This window comes from Corapipo altera, unplaced genomic scaffold, assembly GCF_003945725.1.
Source record: "Corapipo altera isolate COAL_440 unplaced genomic scaffold, ASM394572v1 61286, whole genome shotgun sequence".
NCBI lineage: Eukaryota > Metazoa > Chordata > Aves > Passeriformes > Pipridae > Corapipo > Corapipo altera.
This window is the reverse complement of record NW_020884907.1, coordinates 584,350-600,604: the sequence shown is the minus strand read 5'-3', so window position 1 is coordinate 600,604 and position 16,255 is coordinate 584,350. Positions and strand designations below refer to the sequence as shown.

The 16,255-nt window shown below is 38.0% G+C and overlaps 1 protein-coding gene across 1 annotated transcript in view; it reads right to left on the bottom strand.

Annotated features, from left to right (window-relative positions):
* COMMD10 (COMM domain containing 10) overlaps positions 1-16,001 on the bottom strand; it is a 101,361-nt gene extending 85,360 nt beyond the window's left edge. Inside the window, exons 1-4 of the mRNA XM_027652581.1 lie at positions 15,918-16,001; positions 15,681-15,771; positions 12,795-12,905; positions 10,917-11,072 (exon numbers count right to left, since the gene is read on the bottom strand). Of these exons, the coding sequence (XP_027508382.1) occupies positions 10,917-11,072; positions 12,795-12,905; positions 15,681-15,771; positions 15,918-15,949 (390 nt within the window). The 5' untranslated portion in view covers positions 15,950-16,001. The remainder of the gene's footprint in view (positions 1-10,916; positions 11,073-12,794; positions 12,906-15,680; positions 15,772-15,917) is intronic.
* Positions 16,002-16,255: the final 254 nt, after the last annotated feature.

Here is a 16,255-nt window from a genome sequence, read left to right as displayed (position 1 = left end):
TACTACTTAACAAGCCACTACAGACAAACTGGCAACAGAAAAGATTATGAAGACCCTGGCATATCCATTATTAGCCTCTCTGAAAAGGAAATGACCGTTAGCATTTGTACAGGGAGAAATATAAATGCTGATTAACATTTAGCAAACAGAAAGAAAAAAAATCTCAAAACTAGAGTTTCATCTTGAAGTCCAAAAAGTGAGAAAAGTACACTACTGGGTTGAACTTGTTAACAAGCCTGATGGGCAGAGAATGCAGAAGCAATTCTAAACTGGCAGCAGTGTTTTCTGTAGTTTTATGCTTATGAGAGGAAAAAAAACTTATGAAACCCCTGGATGGGAAAGGAACACATAGCATAAGCAAACTAACATATCCAATTTGTAGAAGTCTACTACTACTACAACAAAAAATGTTTTCAGTATTGCGAAAACATAATTGGTAAATAAAAGTGGTAACATCACTACATATTTGTTAATATTTGAAAATCAGCAATACAATAATACAGATTTTCAACAGTATTATTTCAATTGGGTATTTGTCAATGGGCTATAGTTTAATTTGTCTGTTTGGACTTTTTTTTTAAAAGCAACAAAACTCTCCAACATGTGTCTTTTTAAGTAGCAAAATATTTTCATTACTCTGAAGTTGCTAAGGGGCTGCTGAAGTTTTCCAACATGACTGAGGAGAATTTTAAAGCAAACTGAACTTGTGGCCCACAGAACTAAAAGTCAGTAACAGTAATCTTTAGAATAACTAGGTCACATGTTGTAAATATTGAGAAGACAACTGTGTGCTTATAAAAGTATGGTATGATACTAAATCTTATTCATCTAGTTCATAACACACGCATCAGTTCAGTCAAATCAGACTCCAGGGACATCACTAACCTGAGCACAACTGAAAATAAATCCTAAAATCCCTTCTGAAAATTCAAATCTTGGTACAAAACAGAGTGCTTCTAATCATAAAACGGTTTGGGTTGGAAGGAACCTTAAAGATCGTCCAGTTTCAACGCCCCTGCCATGAGTACTGATACCTTTCACTAGACCAGGTAACTCAGAGCCACAATCTGGCCTGGCCTTGAACACTTCCAGGCATGAGGCATCCACAGTTTCTCTGGGCAAACTGTTTCAGTGCCTCACCACCCTCACAATAAAGAAATTCCACATAATATCTAATCTAAACCTACTCTTTCTTTGTTTAAAGCCACTACCCTTTGTTCTATCACTACGTGTCCTTGTAAAAAGTTCTCCAGCTCTCCTGTAGGCAGACCCCTTGTGGGGTGGACCCCTCCTGGTACTGGTGATTAACATGGATTAACATGGATTCTTGATTGTCAGTAGCTTCCTATGGCACAGAATGCTGTTTTAGACTTGCATGGCTAAGAACTGACATCCAGGTCTCCTGACTTTAGGTCCATACTCAAAGACTCACTCCAGGGTAATTTAAGTGCATCTATAGTTACTTTCCTTCCCAAACAGTTTGATTAATTTAAGGACACACTGAAGCAGTGTAATTGACTTAAATTTTGTGAGATTTTTAAAAACTGCATAAAGGAAATAGATCGCCAATAACTTCTTACTGACTCATTTTTTACAGGTACCACAGAAAACAGTTTTCCATTAGGCAGAAGCCTAATAAACTATTTCAGATAAAGTAGGACAGCTACAGTAATACAGAAATTAGTTTCATGCTCCACTGGTATATAGAGCCACCCATTTGATTTTCAAATAATTTAATCCTTATTTTGAGAGGCCATTTATTTCAAAATTATCTGATATTTGTGATAACTTCAATGTTATCACATTATATGCACATGAGATTATGCTTTTCATAGCCTGAAAAAAACCTGACATGCTTATCAATAAAGCTTTTTCCATCTATTTCTACCAAATGTGGTGAATTTGTAAGAGCATGGATCAGCTTACACACAGCCACTACTCATGGAATTAAATTCAGCTTCATGACTAAATCAGTGCTGGAGTGCTCCCTAATTAAAAGGCCACTTTAATTCAAGGTCTAAAGTCAATATTGACAATTTAAGATTGCAAAGTCTAAACTACTATTTTAGTGTGAAGACTGAGTAACTAACACAGTGGGAGACTGCATAACAGAGGGATGAAAACCCAGCCTTCAGTCCATTCTTGAAGAAGTAGATTTATGATTGCTGGAGAAATAAGGAACTACACTTTAATAGCTCCAGTGTGAGCCAAAACTATCAGATGCTTTAAAAATGAAGCCTGACGAACTCAGAAAGGGCACTATATGAGGTACCTGCTTGCAGTAATGGGGAAACTTAACAATTCAGTGTCTCTGCCCACATGTACTTAAGCAAGGTACCTTTGGTGTCCCCAAAGACAATTACAGAGAGAAATTAAATCCAATTCTTACAAATGAAATCAGAATTTTGTCTTTTTATCTGGGATATTAACTCAATTAATTTCAGCTATTTTTCCCTCTAATTTGAGAGGGATAGTTCAACTTTAAAGATCAAATATTTACTGTAATAACTGAAAGAGCTGTTTATGTAATTTAAGACATCCATACTATCATCATTGAAACTGTTATGAACAGTGAAGTAGGAGATAAGGGCATATGAAAGACATCTTCAGGAAATCTTTGTCTCATATTATTGGAGTAGTATATAACACACTGACACAAAACATTTAAGAAGGTTTTCAACCAACAAAATATTTGGAGGAAATGAATAATCTATAACATAAGAAATTTTCTAGTGCAGCTCTTTTACTTACAATACATTTATTTCAGTTTTCTAAAGAATAACATAGAGGAAAATAAGTATGGACACCCTTTCACTCAGTTTAATTCTTGAAAGAGTAACTGCCATAGTTCCTCCACTGAAGGCAAAGTATTCCTCAATTCATTGTAGAAAAAGAAGATCAGAACACTCACATTTGAAGTTTGGGGATTTTCTCCATCTTTCAATAATTAATTAGACAAAATGTACTAAGTTGAAGTTGAATACGTGAATACTTTTCATTTAAAGAAAGTATTGCAACATGTATATTTGCTTTTAAAATATTAACTGTCAGTTTTGTATGAAGGGGAAAGGACTAAATGTGCATTATACATCAAAAAAAACTAGCCTACAATGCACTACTCTAACTTCATACCTGTGTTATCACTCCAGCATAAAACTAGAGGAAACTGTTAAATCTGCTTTCTAAAATTTTCAGCCAAAGATGCCATTTCTGCTTTTCATCAGCACACTCAGCACTCCAGAATCAAAAATCAAAATTAGATATGAAAATGTCAATTTTGCCTGCTGTGATAATGAAAATAATTTAGGAATAATTTAAGATGGATGACAAAACATTCCTGGATTTGAACTCCTTCAAAAACTCTCCCCAATTACTTAAAAAAATAACATTTCCACAGAGGACACACCAGCAGGATGAAGCCAAAAGTGTACTCAATATAGAAAATAAATATTAAAACAGAAAAAAAGGGGCAAATTTTTAAGAGACAGCAATGATTGACAGGCACAATTTGCCAATCATCACAGCTAGGGTCTTCAGCACAGAAATAATCTGTAATCAGAAGAAGAATGTTTCCTTTAAAATAAGCCCCAGAAAAAAAAAACATGGGAAACTCGAGCACTGAGGACATGGGAGATGGCTGCATAAACACATAGATTCCTATTCTCTATTGTTGCTACCAAATTCAGTTGAACTAAGACAGTATGAATATCTTTGAAGGAAGTTCTGGATGTTGTAGCTTCTTTCCAGTAGGTCTCACTATAACAACTGATCCATGGGTGAGGAGGTCTGCAGTAAAACAGCTGGATTTTCACACTGGTTGCATAAAATCTCTAATGGAAAAACCTGATGGTATACAGCAGTTAAAAATCTGCCCCTCTACTGCACAAACATATTCAACTTCAATACAATTCAGTATCCCCTTTCCATAAATGGATTACCAAGACATTTTGTAGTTTCAGTGAAAAGCACTTTTCAATGGCACGTTTAAAATCCTCATAAGACTCATATCTTATCTGTAGATATGAATCACAAATTGAAGGACCAGCATCTTCAGCTGATAATACTAGGCAAATCTTCAAATTAAACACAAGACTTGGAGCAGGCACCACAAAAATGGTATGTAACTATCAATAAAACCTTATACACAACCACTCATTCATAGAACAAATTCAGGATAATAGACTGGGGTTTTTAACTACAAGTCTGTAGTTAAAGACAGTCAGAACACATGTGCAGCAAAGTTTCAGCTACAGTGACTCCTACTACATTTTAAGACTGGACTTTGAAATTTTAATGATAGTCATAAGAAAATAAGAATCCCTGGATGGATCTTATCATTGGATGGATCTTATCTATCTGAACAAACTACTGGAATGCAATGTCAAATCAGATTCTGCACTTATCTTGCAGATACTGCAAGACCATCAGCAAACAGGCAAACAAAACAAAAAAGCAACTGGGAACTATATTTTTCACCAGTAAACAAGAATAACTAGAAATAGAGCAAGTTGTAACATAAAGGCAAGGAAAGGGTTGGATTGGGTTAGGCAGACAGACAGTGAATTTACAGAATCCTGTAAAAACACTGATCTTATAGAACACAATTCCCGAGGGGGAAAAAATAAAATCTGAAAGTTTAAAAAAAAAAAGAAAAAGAAAAAGGAACTATTTATGTAGCTTTGCATCTTAGCCTCAAAAGAAGCAATGTTAAGATCAAGGGACTGAAGGTAGGTTGGGCCAAAGACTTAACTGAGTGATTAAACCAAGTAATAGGGATAGAGGCAGTGAATGTGAAGAAATCTTCACTAATGCGAAGAAACACATTATGTTTGCTGTGAAACCCTTGGATTTCTCAGCACAACTTTTCCTAGTGATATCAGTAATTTTAGGAGGCAGGAAAAAAAAATTAAAATTAAGAGCAGTAAGGGTTTTAACTTTGTAAACTGGGATTTTCAGCTTATACTTAGTGCTAGAAAAGGCAACAGGAGCAAGCACCACAGTTACCTCTCAGAGAAGATTTTAAGAGCATATTAAAAATAATAAAAAAAAAAGAGAGTGAGATTCTAATCTACAAGGAAAACATGTACTAATTATGTACCTAAATCCACCTTAATTGGTGAATACGTAAAGCCAACCAGATGCTTCATCCAAGATCACCTCTCTTCTGGAGGGGTAATTTCCTCTGAATTCCCATTTTTGTCTTCAAGGATAAAATCCTTTTCCCTTGAGCAAAACTTACTTAGCACTTATGTCAAGAAAAGTGATATTTTCAGACATCTTTGCTCAATATTCAAAGCAAAACCCCTCATCTCTTTATCTTTGAGTTTAAAAAAAGAAAAAGACAGACACCAAAAAGTACCAGTGTACTTCAAAAGGGAGGAAACAAAAGAAATAATATGACATGAAATTGGTAGAGCAAGACTAGTGCTACACAGCAACTTCAAAAGAATTTTCCCTCAGTGAAGTTACTGCAAGTTTTCATCTTAAATGGATTTTTACTGATAAGCAGCTACTTTGAAAGCAAGTAGAAAGAGACTGTATAACAAACATTACAAACAGCCTTCAGGTTTCCCCAACCCCAGTATTTCAGGATTCCCTTTGTGCAAAGGTAAATGTGGTGGTACACTCCGTCTCTGGGAAACGTGTTGGCACAGAGCTGCAGTAAAAATGCACACTACGACCACTTTAATCAAATCATAGCAGAAGAATATATGGCAAGGTGGGAAGGTTAGACAGATTTCAATTAGAGATAAGGCAGACATTTTCATTAAACTTAAAAAAGATCCCAGAAATTACCTGTCATTTCAAGCTTTGAAATCACAACCAGACTCCTGTTCCAAAAGCTCCTTTACATACTGAGGTAAAATTATGCTTTATATTACACAGAAAGTTACACAAGACAAGCATGGTACTCTCTTGCAACTTTCAAAGACGCTATTTTGCGTGTAGGAACAGAACAAAAGTTTCAGATGTTTTAAAACATTCTCAAAAACTTATTTCAGCCTTTTTCAAAAGACAGAAAAGGCCAAGGAGAGGAAGAAACTCATTAAAAATTCCTCAAGTAGTACCTAAAAACTGTAAACAATTAAAATTCCTACTTACAAAGCTGAGTGAAAGAATAAGACTCAGTGTGCTGTAGCTGGCAACTAAAACAAATCTCAGCAGGTACAAAGCTGTGTCTTTAGTACATATTTCATCATTTGCATTGTCTTTGCCTCTGTCTGTGATGCCATCATATAATGTAAGTGGGTTCACAATTCATTGTGACAACGCCCATGGGTACAACACTACTCGTGACCTCTGCTTGTCACTGTAAGAATGACTAGTTGATCAGACATAACAAGGAAACTAAGATTCTTTCTGTTTGAGCTGTATTCCTCCTATTTTGCATTATTCTGATATCTGAAAGCATTTTCTGCCACGACATGCACACACAGAGTACATCAGTTCTTTTTGTTATAACCACAAGAGTATGCAAGTGTTTCAGACTATTTCTGTAGATTTGCCAGCCTTTAGCAAAAGGAATTTAGCATATTAACATTACATATACACCCATTAGCAAGAAGGCCAGTTTCTGAGAAAACCACTTTCAGAGTTTTTCCCATATGGCTTCAAACAGGCACTCAAGATACAGAATTGACAGCTCTGTCAAGAATTTTAGGTACATAATTTCACTAGTTGCATTCCCACGCATCATTATATTAAGAAATGCTGTCTGAAAGCTATAAAAAGCTTCTCCTGCTTGGCAACATAAGACTCTCATCTTTTTCATGACACATATTTTAAGGATACCCTGAATAGTTTCCCAAAACAAGAAAGGTATGAGGTATTTAGTTGGATCTGCCTTTAAAACAGAGATTTGCACAGAATACCAAAAAAACATACAGAGAACATAATATAAGGGGAGGGGGAAGTGGAGAAAAACAATAGAATTGATGAAAAATTGCCGTAAGAATTCAGAGTGAACCCTACTAAAAGTCTCTCTCTTCTATGCAGAGAGGAGAAAATACATTGTAATCTGATCAATGTGTTCTCATTTCTAAACTGATATATTACCAATCAAAGACTTAAAAACTCAATCAGATTGATATTGGACTATTATCACTTGCCTGTCATTATAGAGGCCAAATTAAGAACGTGTTCAAAGGAAAAAAATAATAAAAATACCATCATTCTGATTGACTAGGACTGCATTATACAGCAGAAATAATATCATACAGGGACTGCCATATGAATAAGGATTCAATGAACCAATTAACACAGCAGAATATACATAATTAATAACCCTGTGCAGCTGAAGACTGCCAATAGCTCAGTGAAGAAAAATGAAAAGATGAAGTGAGAAAACTAATAGTATTAAACTGTTGAATTTTTGGTTAACTCTACAGTTTTTATTCAATCCTCGAGTAAAAAATATCCCTATTTATTAAGCAGTGTGCACAAAAAAGACCTACATTCAAAAAAGAACAGTTTTTCTCAAACGATTAGTGTCCAATATGCCACAGAAAACTTAACTAATCAGTACTCTAGGAAATACTTGTTCTGTTGCTCCAACAAACTCAATTTGATTTGCCATCCTAATGAAGGGATCAAACAGCATATTACCACCTACATCTCTTGCACAGAACTGACATACCCGGAACTCAGAATACTGGTTTTTAACAACCTTTACTTTATAGGCAAAAAAAGAATCTGGTTTAAGAGAAACAACATATCCATACAGACAAATTATCTGTAAGAAATCACTTCTCATAATAACTAGTGGTCTTGAGTCCAAACCTGAACACAGGTTCCAATGTTTGCTCAGTGTGTAAACCATACCCCAGATAAAAAAAAAATAAAACTGTCTGCCATTTTTTATTATCTTAAAACAGAAATGAAAGATTACTGCCTGGTCCTTCTTGTGTACACTACAGAAAATAGGCTTAGTGCCAGCATTTCAATACTTTCAAAATGGACAACTTGTAAGTACCAGGTGTCAGAAGAGACTCAGGATTATTTTGCCACATGGATTTTAGTAAAACACATGATAAAATTCCAAGATCTTTCTTAGTTACTTCATAAACTCTGTCTTGTACACAGTTTCCCTGCACATCCTCACATGTTGGAATAGAACTATGAAGACCTCAGTAACACTAATCATGACCTTTATTCGACACTTGGACCCACATGAGCAATCCCATGGACACATCCATTAAAGCTGCTTAAAAGAAAATTCATAGTTGCTAAGTGTACAGAGAAGCACACGGTAAGAGAAAGTACCAAAGAATCACATAAACTGAGTTCTAAATTCATATGTAGTTCTCCACACCACCTGAGCAGGTCAGTAAAAGTCCCTACCAAATATGCTAGGGATAACCAGAAAGCCTGTATGTATTTTTAAAAGAATATGAAAGTGAAAAAAACCCCAACAACCAGTATTCATAGACTGGTAGAATGGTTTGGATTAGAAGGGACCTTTGAAATGCATCTAGTCCAACTTCCCTGTCTTGGGCTGGAACATCTTTTAGTAGATCACACTGATCAATGCCCCATCCAACCTGACTTTGAACACTTCCAATGATGGGGCATCCACAACCTCTCTGAGCAACCTGCTCCATTGTCTCACCCCCATCACCCCCTTCCTTATATCCAGTCTAAATCCATCCTCCTTCAGTTTAAAACTGCTGCCCCTTGTCCTGTCACTACACGCCCCAGTAAAAAGTCTCTCTCTATCTCTCCTGTAAGCCCCCTTTTGATTCTTGTAGCCCCTTTAGAGTACTGAATGGCTACAATAATGTCTCTCTGGAGCCTTCTCTTCTCCAGGCTGAACAATCCCAACTCCCTCAGTCTGACTTCATAGCAAAGGTGTTCCTGCCCTTGTATGACTTTAATGGCCCTCCTGTGGACCTGTTCCAAGATGTCCATCTCTGTCTTCTGCTGGAGGCCCCACAGCTGGATTTAACACTCCAGGTGAGAGGAGCAGAGAGGCAGAATCACCTCCCTCAACCTGCTGGCCACATTTCTTTTTATACAGCCCAGGATACAGTTGGATTTCTGGGCTGCAAGTCCACATAGTTGGCTTGCATCAGAATTTCCATCCACCAGCACCTCCAAGTTGTTTTTCTGCAGGGCTGCTCTCAATACATTCATCTCCCCAGTCTGTGTTGATACCAGGGGATGCTCTGACGCGGGAGCAGGACCTTGCACTTGGCATAAAGAACCTCATGAAGTTTACACGGGCCCTCCCCTCAAGCCTCTGAAGGTCCCTTTGGATGACACCCCTTCCCTCTACCTTACCAACTTCACCATTTAACTTGATGTGATCCATAATACTGTGGCCAGTGACACAGTCTCACTAGTCTCAACATGACCTTAAGTCATGTTGGTCCCTCTCTCTGAGGGAGACCTTTATTATAAAGTCACCACAAAAAGTATTAATATTCCAGTAAGTCTATTTCATACCCTATTCACATTATTTTCTTCCAAAATAAAGCAGAAGTATGTCAGAGACAGATAACATGAAGGATTAGAAGGAGGGAACTTCCATGGAATGAGAGTGAGAAATCTCACACTATGTTGTTTGAAATAAAAAACACACTCTTGTTTAGTATTTCTCACAATGACAAAAGAGATACACATTAAAATCAAAAGATAATGGATATACTGGTTTTAAAAAACATCAGTTTTCCCTCAACTGGTAGAAAATCAGAAATCAGGCAAGTACATGGACTGAAACCTCCAGGTTCAGTAAGTAAGGGTGAGAAACAATCATCTTTGAGGGCGCAAGACAGCTTCTAAGTCATAATGTGAGGCATAAATTTCCATCAAAGAGGTTAACTGGAGGATTCCACCCCTATCCTTTCATCTAAGGTGCTGAAGACAGGGCATCCAACAAATAGATTTTCTGATCCAGTTTCATAACTCCCGTATTCCTGGAATCTGAATCACATACCAAACTACAAGGTACATTTGACCAAAAAAAGCCTCATTATGAATCCAATATCAACCATCCACAGAGCATGAATAAATCAGTCTTAAAAAACCCAGGCAAGCAAGCAAAAGAAATTCAAACATCCCTACCACGCATCAATCTTCAAGTTTCCTAAGGAAAGCAAATGTCATTCCTACCTTCAAGGGTAGGAAGTAAGACCCCAGGAACTAAAGGTCAGTCAGCCTCACCTCAGTCTCTGGTAAGCTGATTGAACAACTATTCCTCTTCTATGTTACTAACAAAATCATAAACTAACAAAATTAATCTTATCCCAACAAGATATATAGCAATGATAAAAATAAAGAAAGAAAAAGCGAGTCAGTGTTCCACAATTCTTTCCAAATATTTGATCTTGGCTGCCACTTATGTGTTCTATAAACAATTCCTTATGCATTTGAAGGCTTATTATGAATCAACAAAAGGATGTTATTATACCTTCTCATAGTTGTAGACATCTATGCTAAAGATACAATGAGACTTCATAGCATGTAGCAAGTTTTAACCGGTAATAGGCACACAGGAAGCAAGATTATCATGCCACCATAGAAAAGTATCTCAAAATTGTAAGAAGTATCTCACAAAATTCACCATCCAACAAGCTCACAAAATTAAAGATGGCAGGTGCTCAGATGCAAGTAATGAGAATCAACAGGTTGATGAGCTAAACCACCACAAGTGTTCATGACTGCATTTTACCCTTGCCCTATTGAAGGCCTGTTCACAAACACCTCCAAAGGGTGAGTTGGTTGCACTACTTTGCATTGCTAATAAGTATGCTGGCTTCTCACAAACTTTGTATCTTAGTTTAAACTCCTTGCTTAAAACCAAACCAATACAATTTTATTCTCTCTCAGGAAAAACTAACAAAACCAACCAAACAAAAAAACCACAAAAACAAACAAAACGAAAATACACCAAAACAAACAAACAACAAAAACATTACCTTCTGAGGGGTCAAAACCCTCTGCCTGAACTTTTCAATCGTATCTTGACCTGCCGCCGCCCATGCAGTAGCAAATGCTTCAGCTTTGTCTTGATCCAGGTGAATGCTCTGTAGCTGCTGTTGCAATGACACAGGCTTCAAATTATGATAGACTGCCTGTTAGGAGGAAAAATAACTGCTGTTGTTGAGCACTGGTCTACAAGTCACTCCAGATATGTTCTACCATGGATGGCCACCATGTTCACACGAGATTTTTACCAGCAACTCTGCTGGGGGACTACAAGCATCCTGTTGTTCTTCTTAACCCTCTAACTGAGAAGACAGAAAAGCATAACTATCTTAAAATGCAACATTACAATTAACTCTTCTCAAGACAGAGAAACTATGAAAAAACACACATACAAGCGAAATCTGAGTATTTGTACAGATTTCTACTGTACATAATACCAAAGCAGTGATCACTGAAAAAAACCTGGGCTTTGAAGCCAATTGTAACCAAGAAAAAAGGATAACTTTTCCAAATTCACACTATTCAAGTAAGCCTGAACTACGAAGTAGTATTCCAAAAAGATAAGAAGAGTTCACCAAAACTGAAGGAGTCAGATATTACCTCCCTATTAGCATCATTTTTTTGTGTTTCGCACGGTGCATAGTATGCTGGTCTCCCCTTTCAAAACAGGACTCTGTCACCACCAGGTCAGGGAAAAAAAAGAAACAACACATGTGGCAAAGACCACACAGAAGTCCTTTTATCTCTAATGTGTCCATAGACCAAAGGGCTGCTAAAAAAGTTATGTCCTGACAGAACAAGTAGCTCTAAAAACACAACTATCAGCAAGAACACATACATGTGTTCGCATACATGTAGTCCATCTGGGACTGCTTTTTTTTTTTAAATGCAAAAGAAGCAAGTCCTAGAGGAGAATAACTGCTTTTTCTGTTCATCTTCAATGATTATAATATAAATTAAGCAGTCTGATGAAATAATGACCAGGCAATAAACAGACAAGTCTGATGTTTGGCTGAGATGAAAATTCAAAATTTTAGTCTGGAGGTGATCTCAGGTTTCATTTTCACTTTTTTGGTCAGTAGGAGCCATGGGGAAGACGATTTGCTTTCCTTCTAAAGCAGTGGAATGTGTCAACTAAGTGTAGTGATCATAAACTGACATGTGTAAGAAAGGACCAGATTCAAATCCCACAACAGACCATCACTATGTGTTCCCCTGGCACAGACTATAGTTTCTATAATTACAGGAAATGGATGGAAAACATCATGGGTGTGACAATTTTTAAGACAGTTAACATATTTATCACATAATACAATGCCTTCCCAACCTTAGTAGAGGCAGACTGCAGAATTAGAAAACCTTCTCTGTTTACAAGGTATTTAGCTCTACATCATGCAGTCATCCACTCCTCCAAACGCTAGAGCTGCATGAGGTGTGCCTGTTCACCTCAGTAATGGCCTGCTTCTGGGCATCAAAGTTTTCCATAACTGAATCTTAAGGCAACTTAAGCTGTGATCAGTAATGTTATGTAGTATTTTCCTTATAAGAAAATGGCTGACTTATTTACAGTGAATAAGAGGGAAAACTGTATCTCATAATTACCATCACTTCTCTTGGAGTCATGCAGACCTCCCTTCTACCAATAACATCTACATTAGCTGGAAAATCAATTCACAAAGGCAATTAGTCCCATCCAAATCAGGACAGCATGAAAACAAAAGCAGTAAAATCATGAACCCAACACATATATAATATACTACAGGTATATGTTTCCACTAATTAATTTTTAACTTGACTTTTACATTTTCGAAATCTAATGTGGGATAGAAAAATACATTTATCAATGCATAAGGATGAAAACCAAATACCTGTTCTAAAATGAAGGATATAGTTTCAAGAACCAGATGAAGATCCTGCTTTTCCAATGAAAAAGCTATTTGAAGTTTTTCTTCCTCCTCTTCACTGAAGGTACTTTCAGCCTGAAGCACAAAAATGTTTAGTCACAATATTTCATTTAAGGACCAAGAACTTACTTGTTAAAATAAAAACATAGTGGCTGTCCAGTTGTTTCTAAATGGAAATAGCAAAGTAAAGTTCTTTTCCAACAGAAATATACAAGCAATTCCTCTCACTGAAAATCAAAATTAAAAGCCAACAGTACCACAGGATTACTTGGAATACAGTAGAAGAAAATGCTTTCTCTTTGCACCTGAGAGACACTAAAGAAATATTTTTCTTTCAATTATCAGATCCAACCACCTTTTATAAATAAAAATAAAACAAGTACTAAGTCCATTACCTAAGTCAGACCCCAGAGAAAACAGAAGGCAAAACTGTAATGAAGTTAGTTGTGTATGTTTCTTCCACTCTAGATATCCTTCTACAAACCATCCATGCTGTTATAAAGGAAAGAAAGGCCTAATGCATATTTATTTTTTAAGTCAGATTTGAGTCTACAAACTACTCCATTACTGGAGACTATTGAGTACTGTAAATGTAATGTACTTTCAGAACACAGCAGTTGTACTTATTATCCGAGAGAAAATTAAACAGTAATTTAAATGCAGATATTGCCTTCTTTTAAAATGTAATTACTAACAAATCTATAATACAGACAACAAAACACCATATTTAGATCGCTTAGTAATGCAAAACTGCAAAGAAAACAAGCAAATCAATTCAGCTGTCAGAATAAAAAAATGAGGCAATTACAAATTTCAATGATTGCAACATACATAACAAGAGTATCAAAATGGATACATTATTTGAGTCATTAGCTGTTGGAGGGAAACACAGAGTGTCTGCTTTGTTAAGGAAAGTGAGTTCATTTAAAGTTTCCAGCAATTTAACTGGCTCTAAATACTTCAATACTTTAGAAAGGTCAGCTGAACTACTCAGGAGATTGAGTTACTTAAATTACAAAGACCACATCCCTCATGTAAATGTTGATTAAAACTGTGAAGAGCTACTAAAATGCTATGGAGCAGTAAAAAAGAACAAACAAACCAAACAAAAAAAAGAAGTTAGAGACAGTTTGCAGTTACCAATGATTTAGTATTCATGCAAAACAACTGATAAAACTCTGCAATAACAGCAACATCCAAGCTAGTAATTTTGATAGGAAAAAAACCTCAGCAATTGAATCAAATGAATCCTTATAGCCTCAGAATTATAACCTTTAATACATTCACATTTTTTTCCATGTTGCTCCTAACCTGCAATATTTTAACATTTAGTTTGTAGCATGTGTACAGAAAACAAATTCTGTATTTCTTATTCTACTTTTTCTGGACACAAAACAAGGGAATAAACAAAATCTAACACTGAAAGACAACAAAACTGACAAAATATATTTCTGGTGTAAGATCTATCTTACAGTCTCTCCTGCAATATTTAGTGCAAAGTTTAGACCTAGTCTCCATTTGACATTTTGGCACTGTACAATGAAACTTACTACTGATTTATTTTATTATTTTTTTTTATTTACTGTGCAATTACAAATATCTTCTGTAAAGGTGACAAAAATATTCACTAAAAGTTCTGGGCTTTATTTTTAACCTCAGTTTCACAGGTGGCTTTGGTTGCCGGATATACAGAAATGCAGAAAAATAAACAAAAATATGCATTTAGTGTTTCCCTCGTGATGTACAATGTGGTATATGTAAAATTTTTCTTAGAAAGGATGTTCATTGATGTTTGATCTTTGTATATTTTGAAGCCTAAACATCAAGAAAGGAGATTTAATCCGTAAAACAGAGAGCAGCTAACAAGCTCTAAGTGATGTCCAGGTGTTAGAAAAACAAATTACTTGCGGTAGAATTGCGTTTTTAAGGTTTAGGGTTCACACGCTTCAGGGATCTCAGACCTAGGGGGAGGTTAACAAAGCTTGGTAAGAACGATGTATCACTGATAGTGGATACAAAGAATGCAGAATTTAGGGTCCACAAGGACATTTGGCAGAACTCCAAAGATAAGGAAGAAACTAATAAAGCCAACTCAGCAACTGTGCTGAATCCACTCCGACTGGGTAAACGGTGATTCTGGCAACAGGAGAGTGCGACCACCGACTCACAGCCACAGACCCAAGTAACACACCGATCCAAAAGCGAGACACTGAGCATGTGGACTAATTAGCATGAGAAGCGATGGAATCATTGACCAATAGAAGACATGATACGAAGTATCTTGCAAGTATGTATCTGCAAGTATTTAACTTGCAGCAAAGGAACACTAATTCCTTTGTTTGCTAAAATGTATACATAGTAATAAAGTTTTGGTAGTTGGTGTGCTTGATTTGTGAAATTCCACCAGGCACTCAGCCTTGCACAGCTCTGAAATAAACAATCAATGTCTCTCTCGAGTGTGCAACTGTTGGCTTGCTGCATACCGGGTAACGAATCCGATTTTTGTGGACAACACTCGCGAGGGCAGGAGCGTGGTTTGTGCCAAAGGCCAAGGAATTCGCGTGTCCTGACAGTGCCCTGAGGCACCGGCGCCAGGAGGCCTCGGGTTATTAACGAGCACCACTCGCCCTCACGCCATTCACCTTCTGCCAGTAGTTACAGGTTCTTACTTAATCCACCTGAAATATTTCTGAAAAATTAGTGATGAATGAAATCAAGACCTAAAATCCTCTAATCGAGGAAATATCAGGCTCCGCCCGCAGGCGCGCGGCCCCAGCGCCGCCAGGCCCGGCCCCGCTCCCGGTCCTCCCGGCGGGACACGGCCCCGCAGGCCCCCCGCGCCCCGCCAACCTTCAGGTGCAGCTTCTGGAGAAGGCGGGAGAGCAGCCGCGGGAATCGGCCGGAGTCCACGGCGTTGAGCAGCGACACGGCCCTGCGGATGCTGCGCGGAAGGACAGGGGGCGGTCAGAGGGGCCCTGTCCCCGCCGCGCCCCAGCACCGCGGCGGGATCTGCCCCGCCCTGCCCTACCCCGCCCTGTCCCGCCCGGCCCGGGACACCGCGGCCCGGGGGAGCCGCAGCGCCGGTACCTGTCGCTCTCCGGTACCACGGGCGCCGCCATGACTGCGGCGCGGGCCCGCCCCCGACGGCGGCCCGGCGGGGCCAAGCGGCTCCGCTCCGCTCCTCTCACAGAGAGGGCAGCGTGAACCCACGGAATCACAGAATCAGTCAGGTTGGAAAAGACCTCTGGGATCACCGAGTCCAACCTGTGACCGAGCACCACCTTGTCAACTAGATCATGGCACTAAGTGCCACGTCCAGCTCCTTAAACACCTTCAGGGGTAGTGACTCCACCACCTACCTGGGCAGCCCATTCCAAAGTCTAGTCATCCTTTCTGTGGAGAAATTCCTCCTGATGTCCAACTGA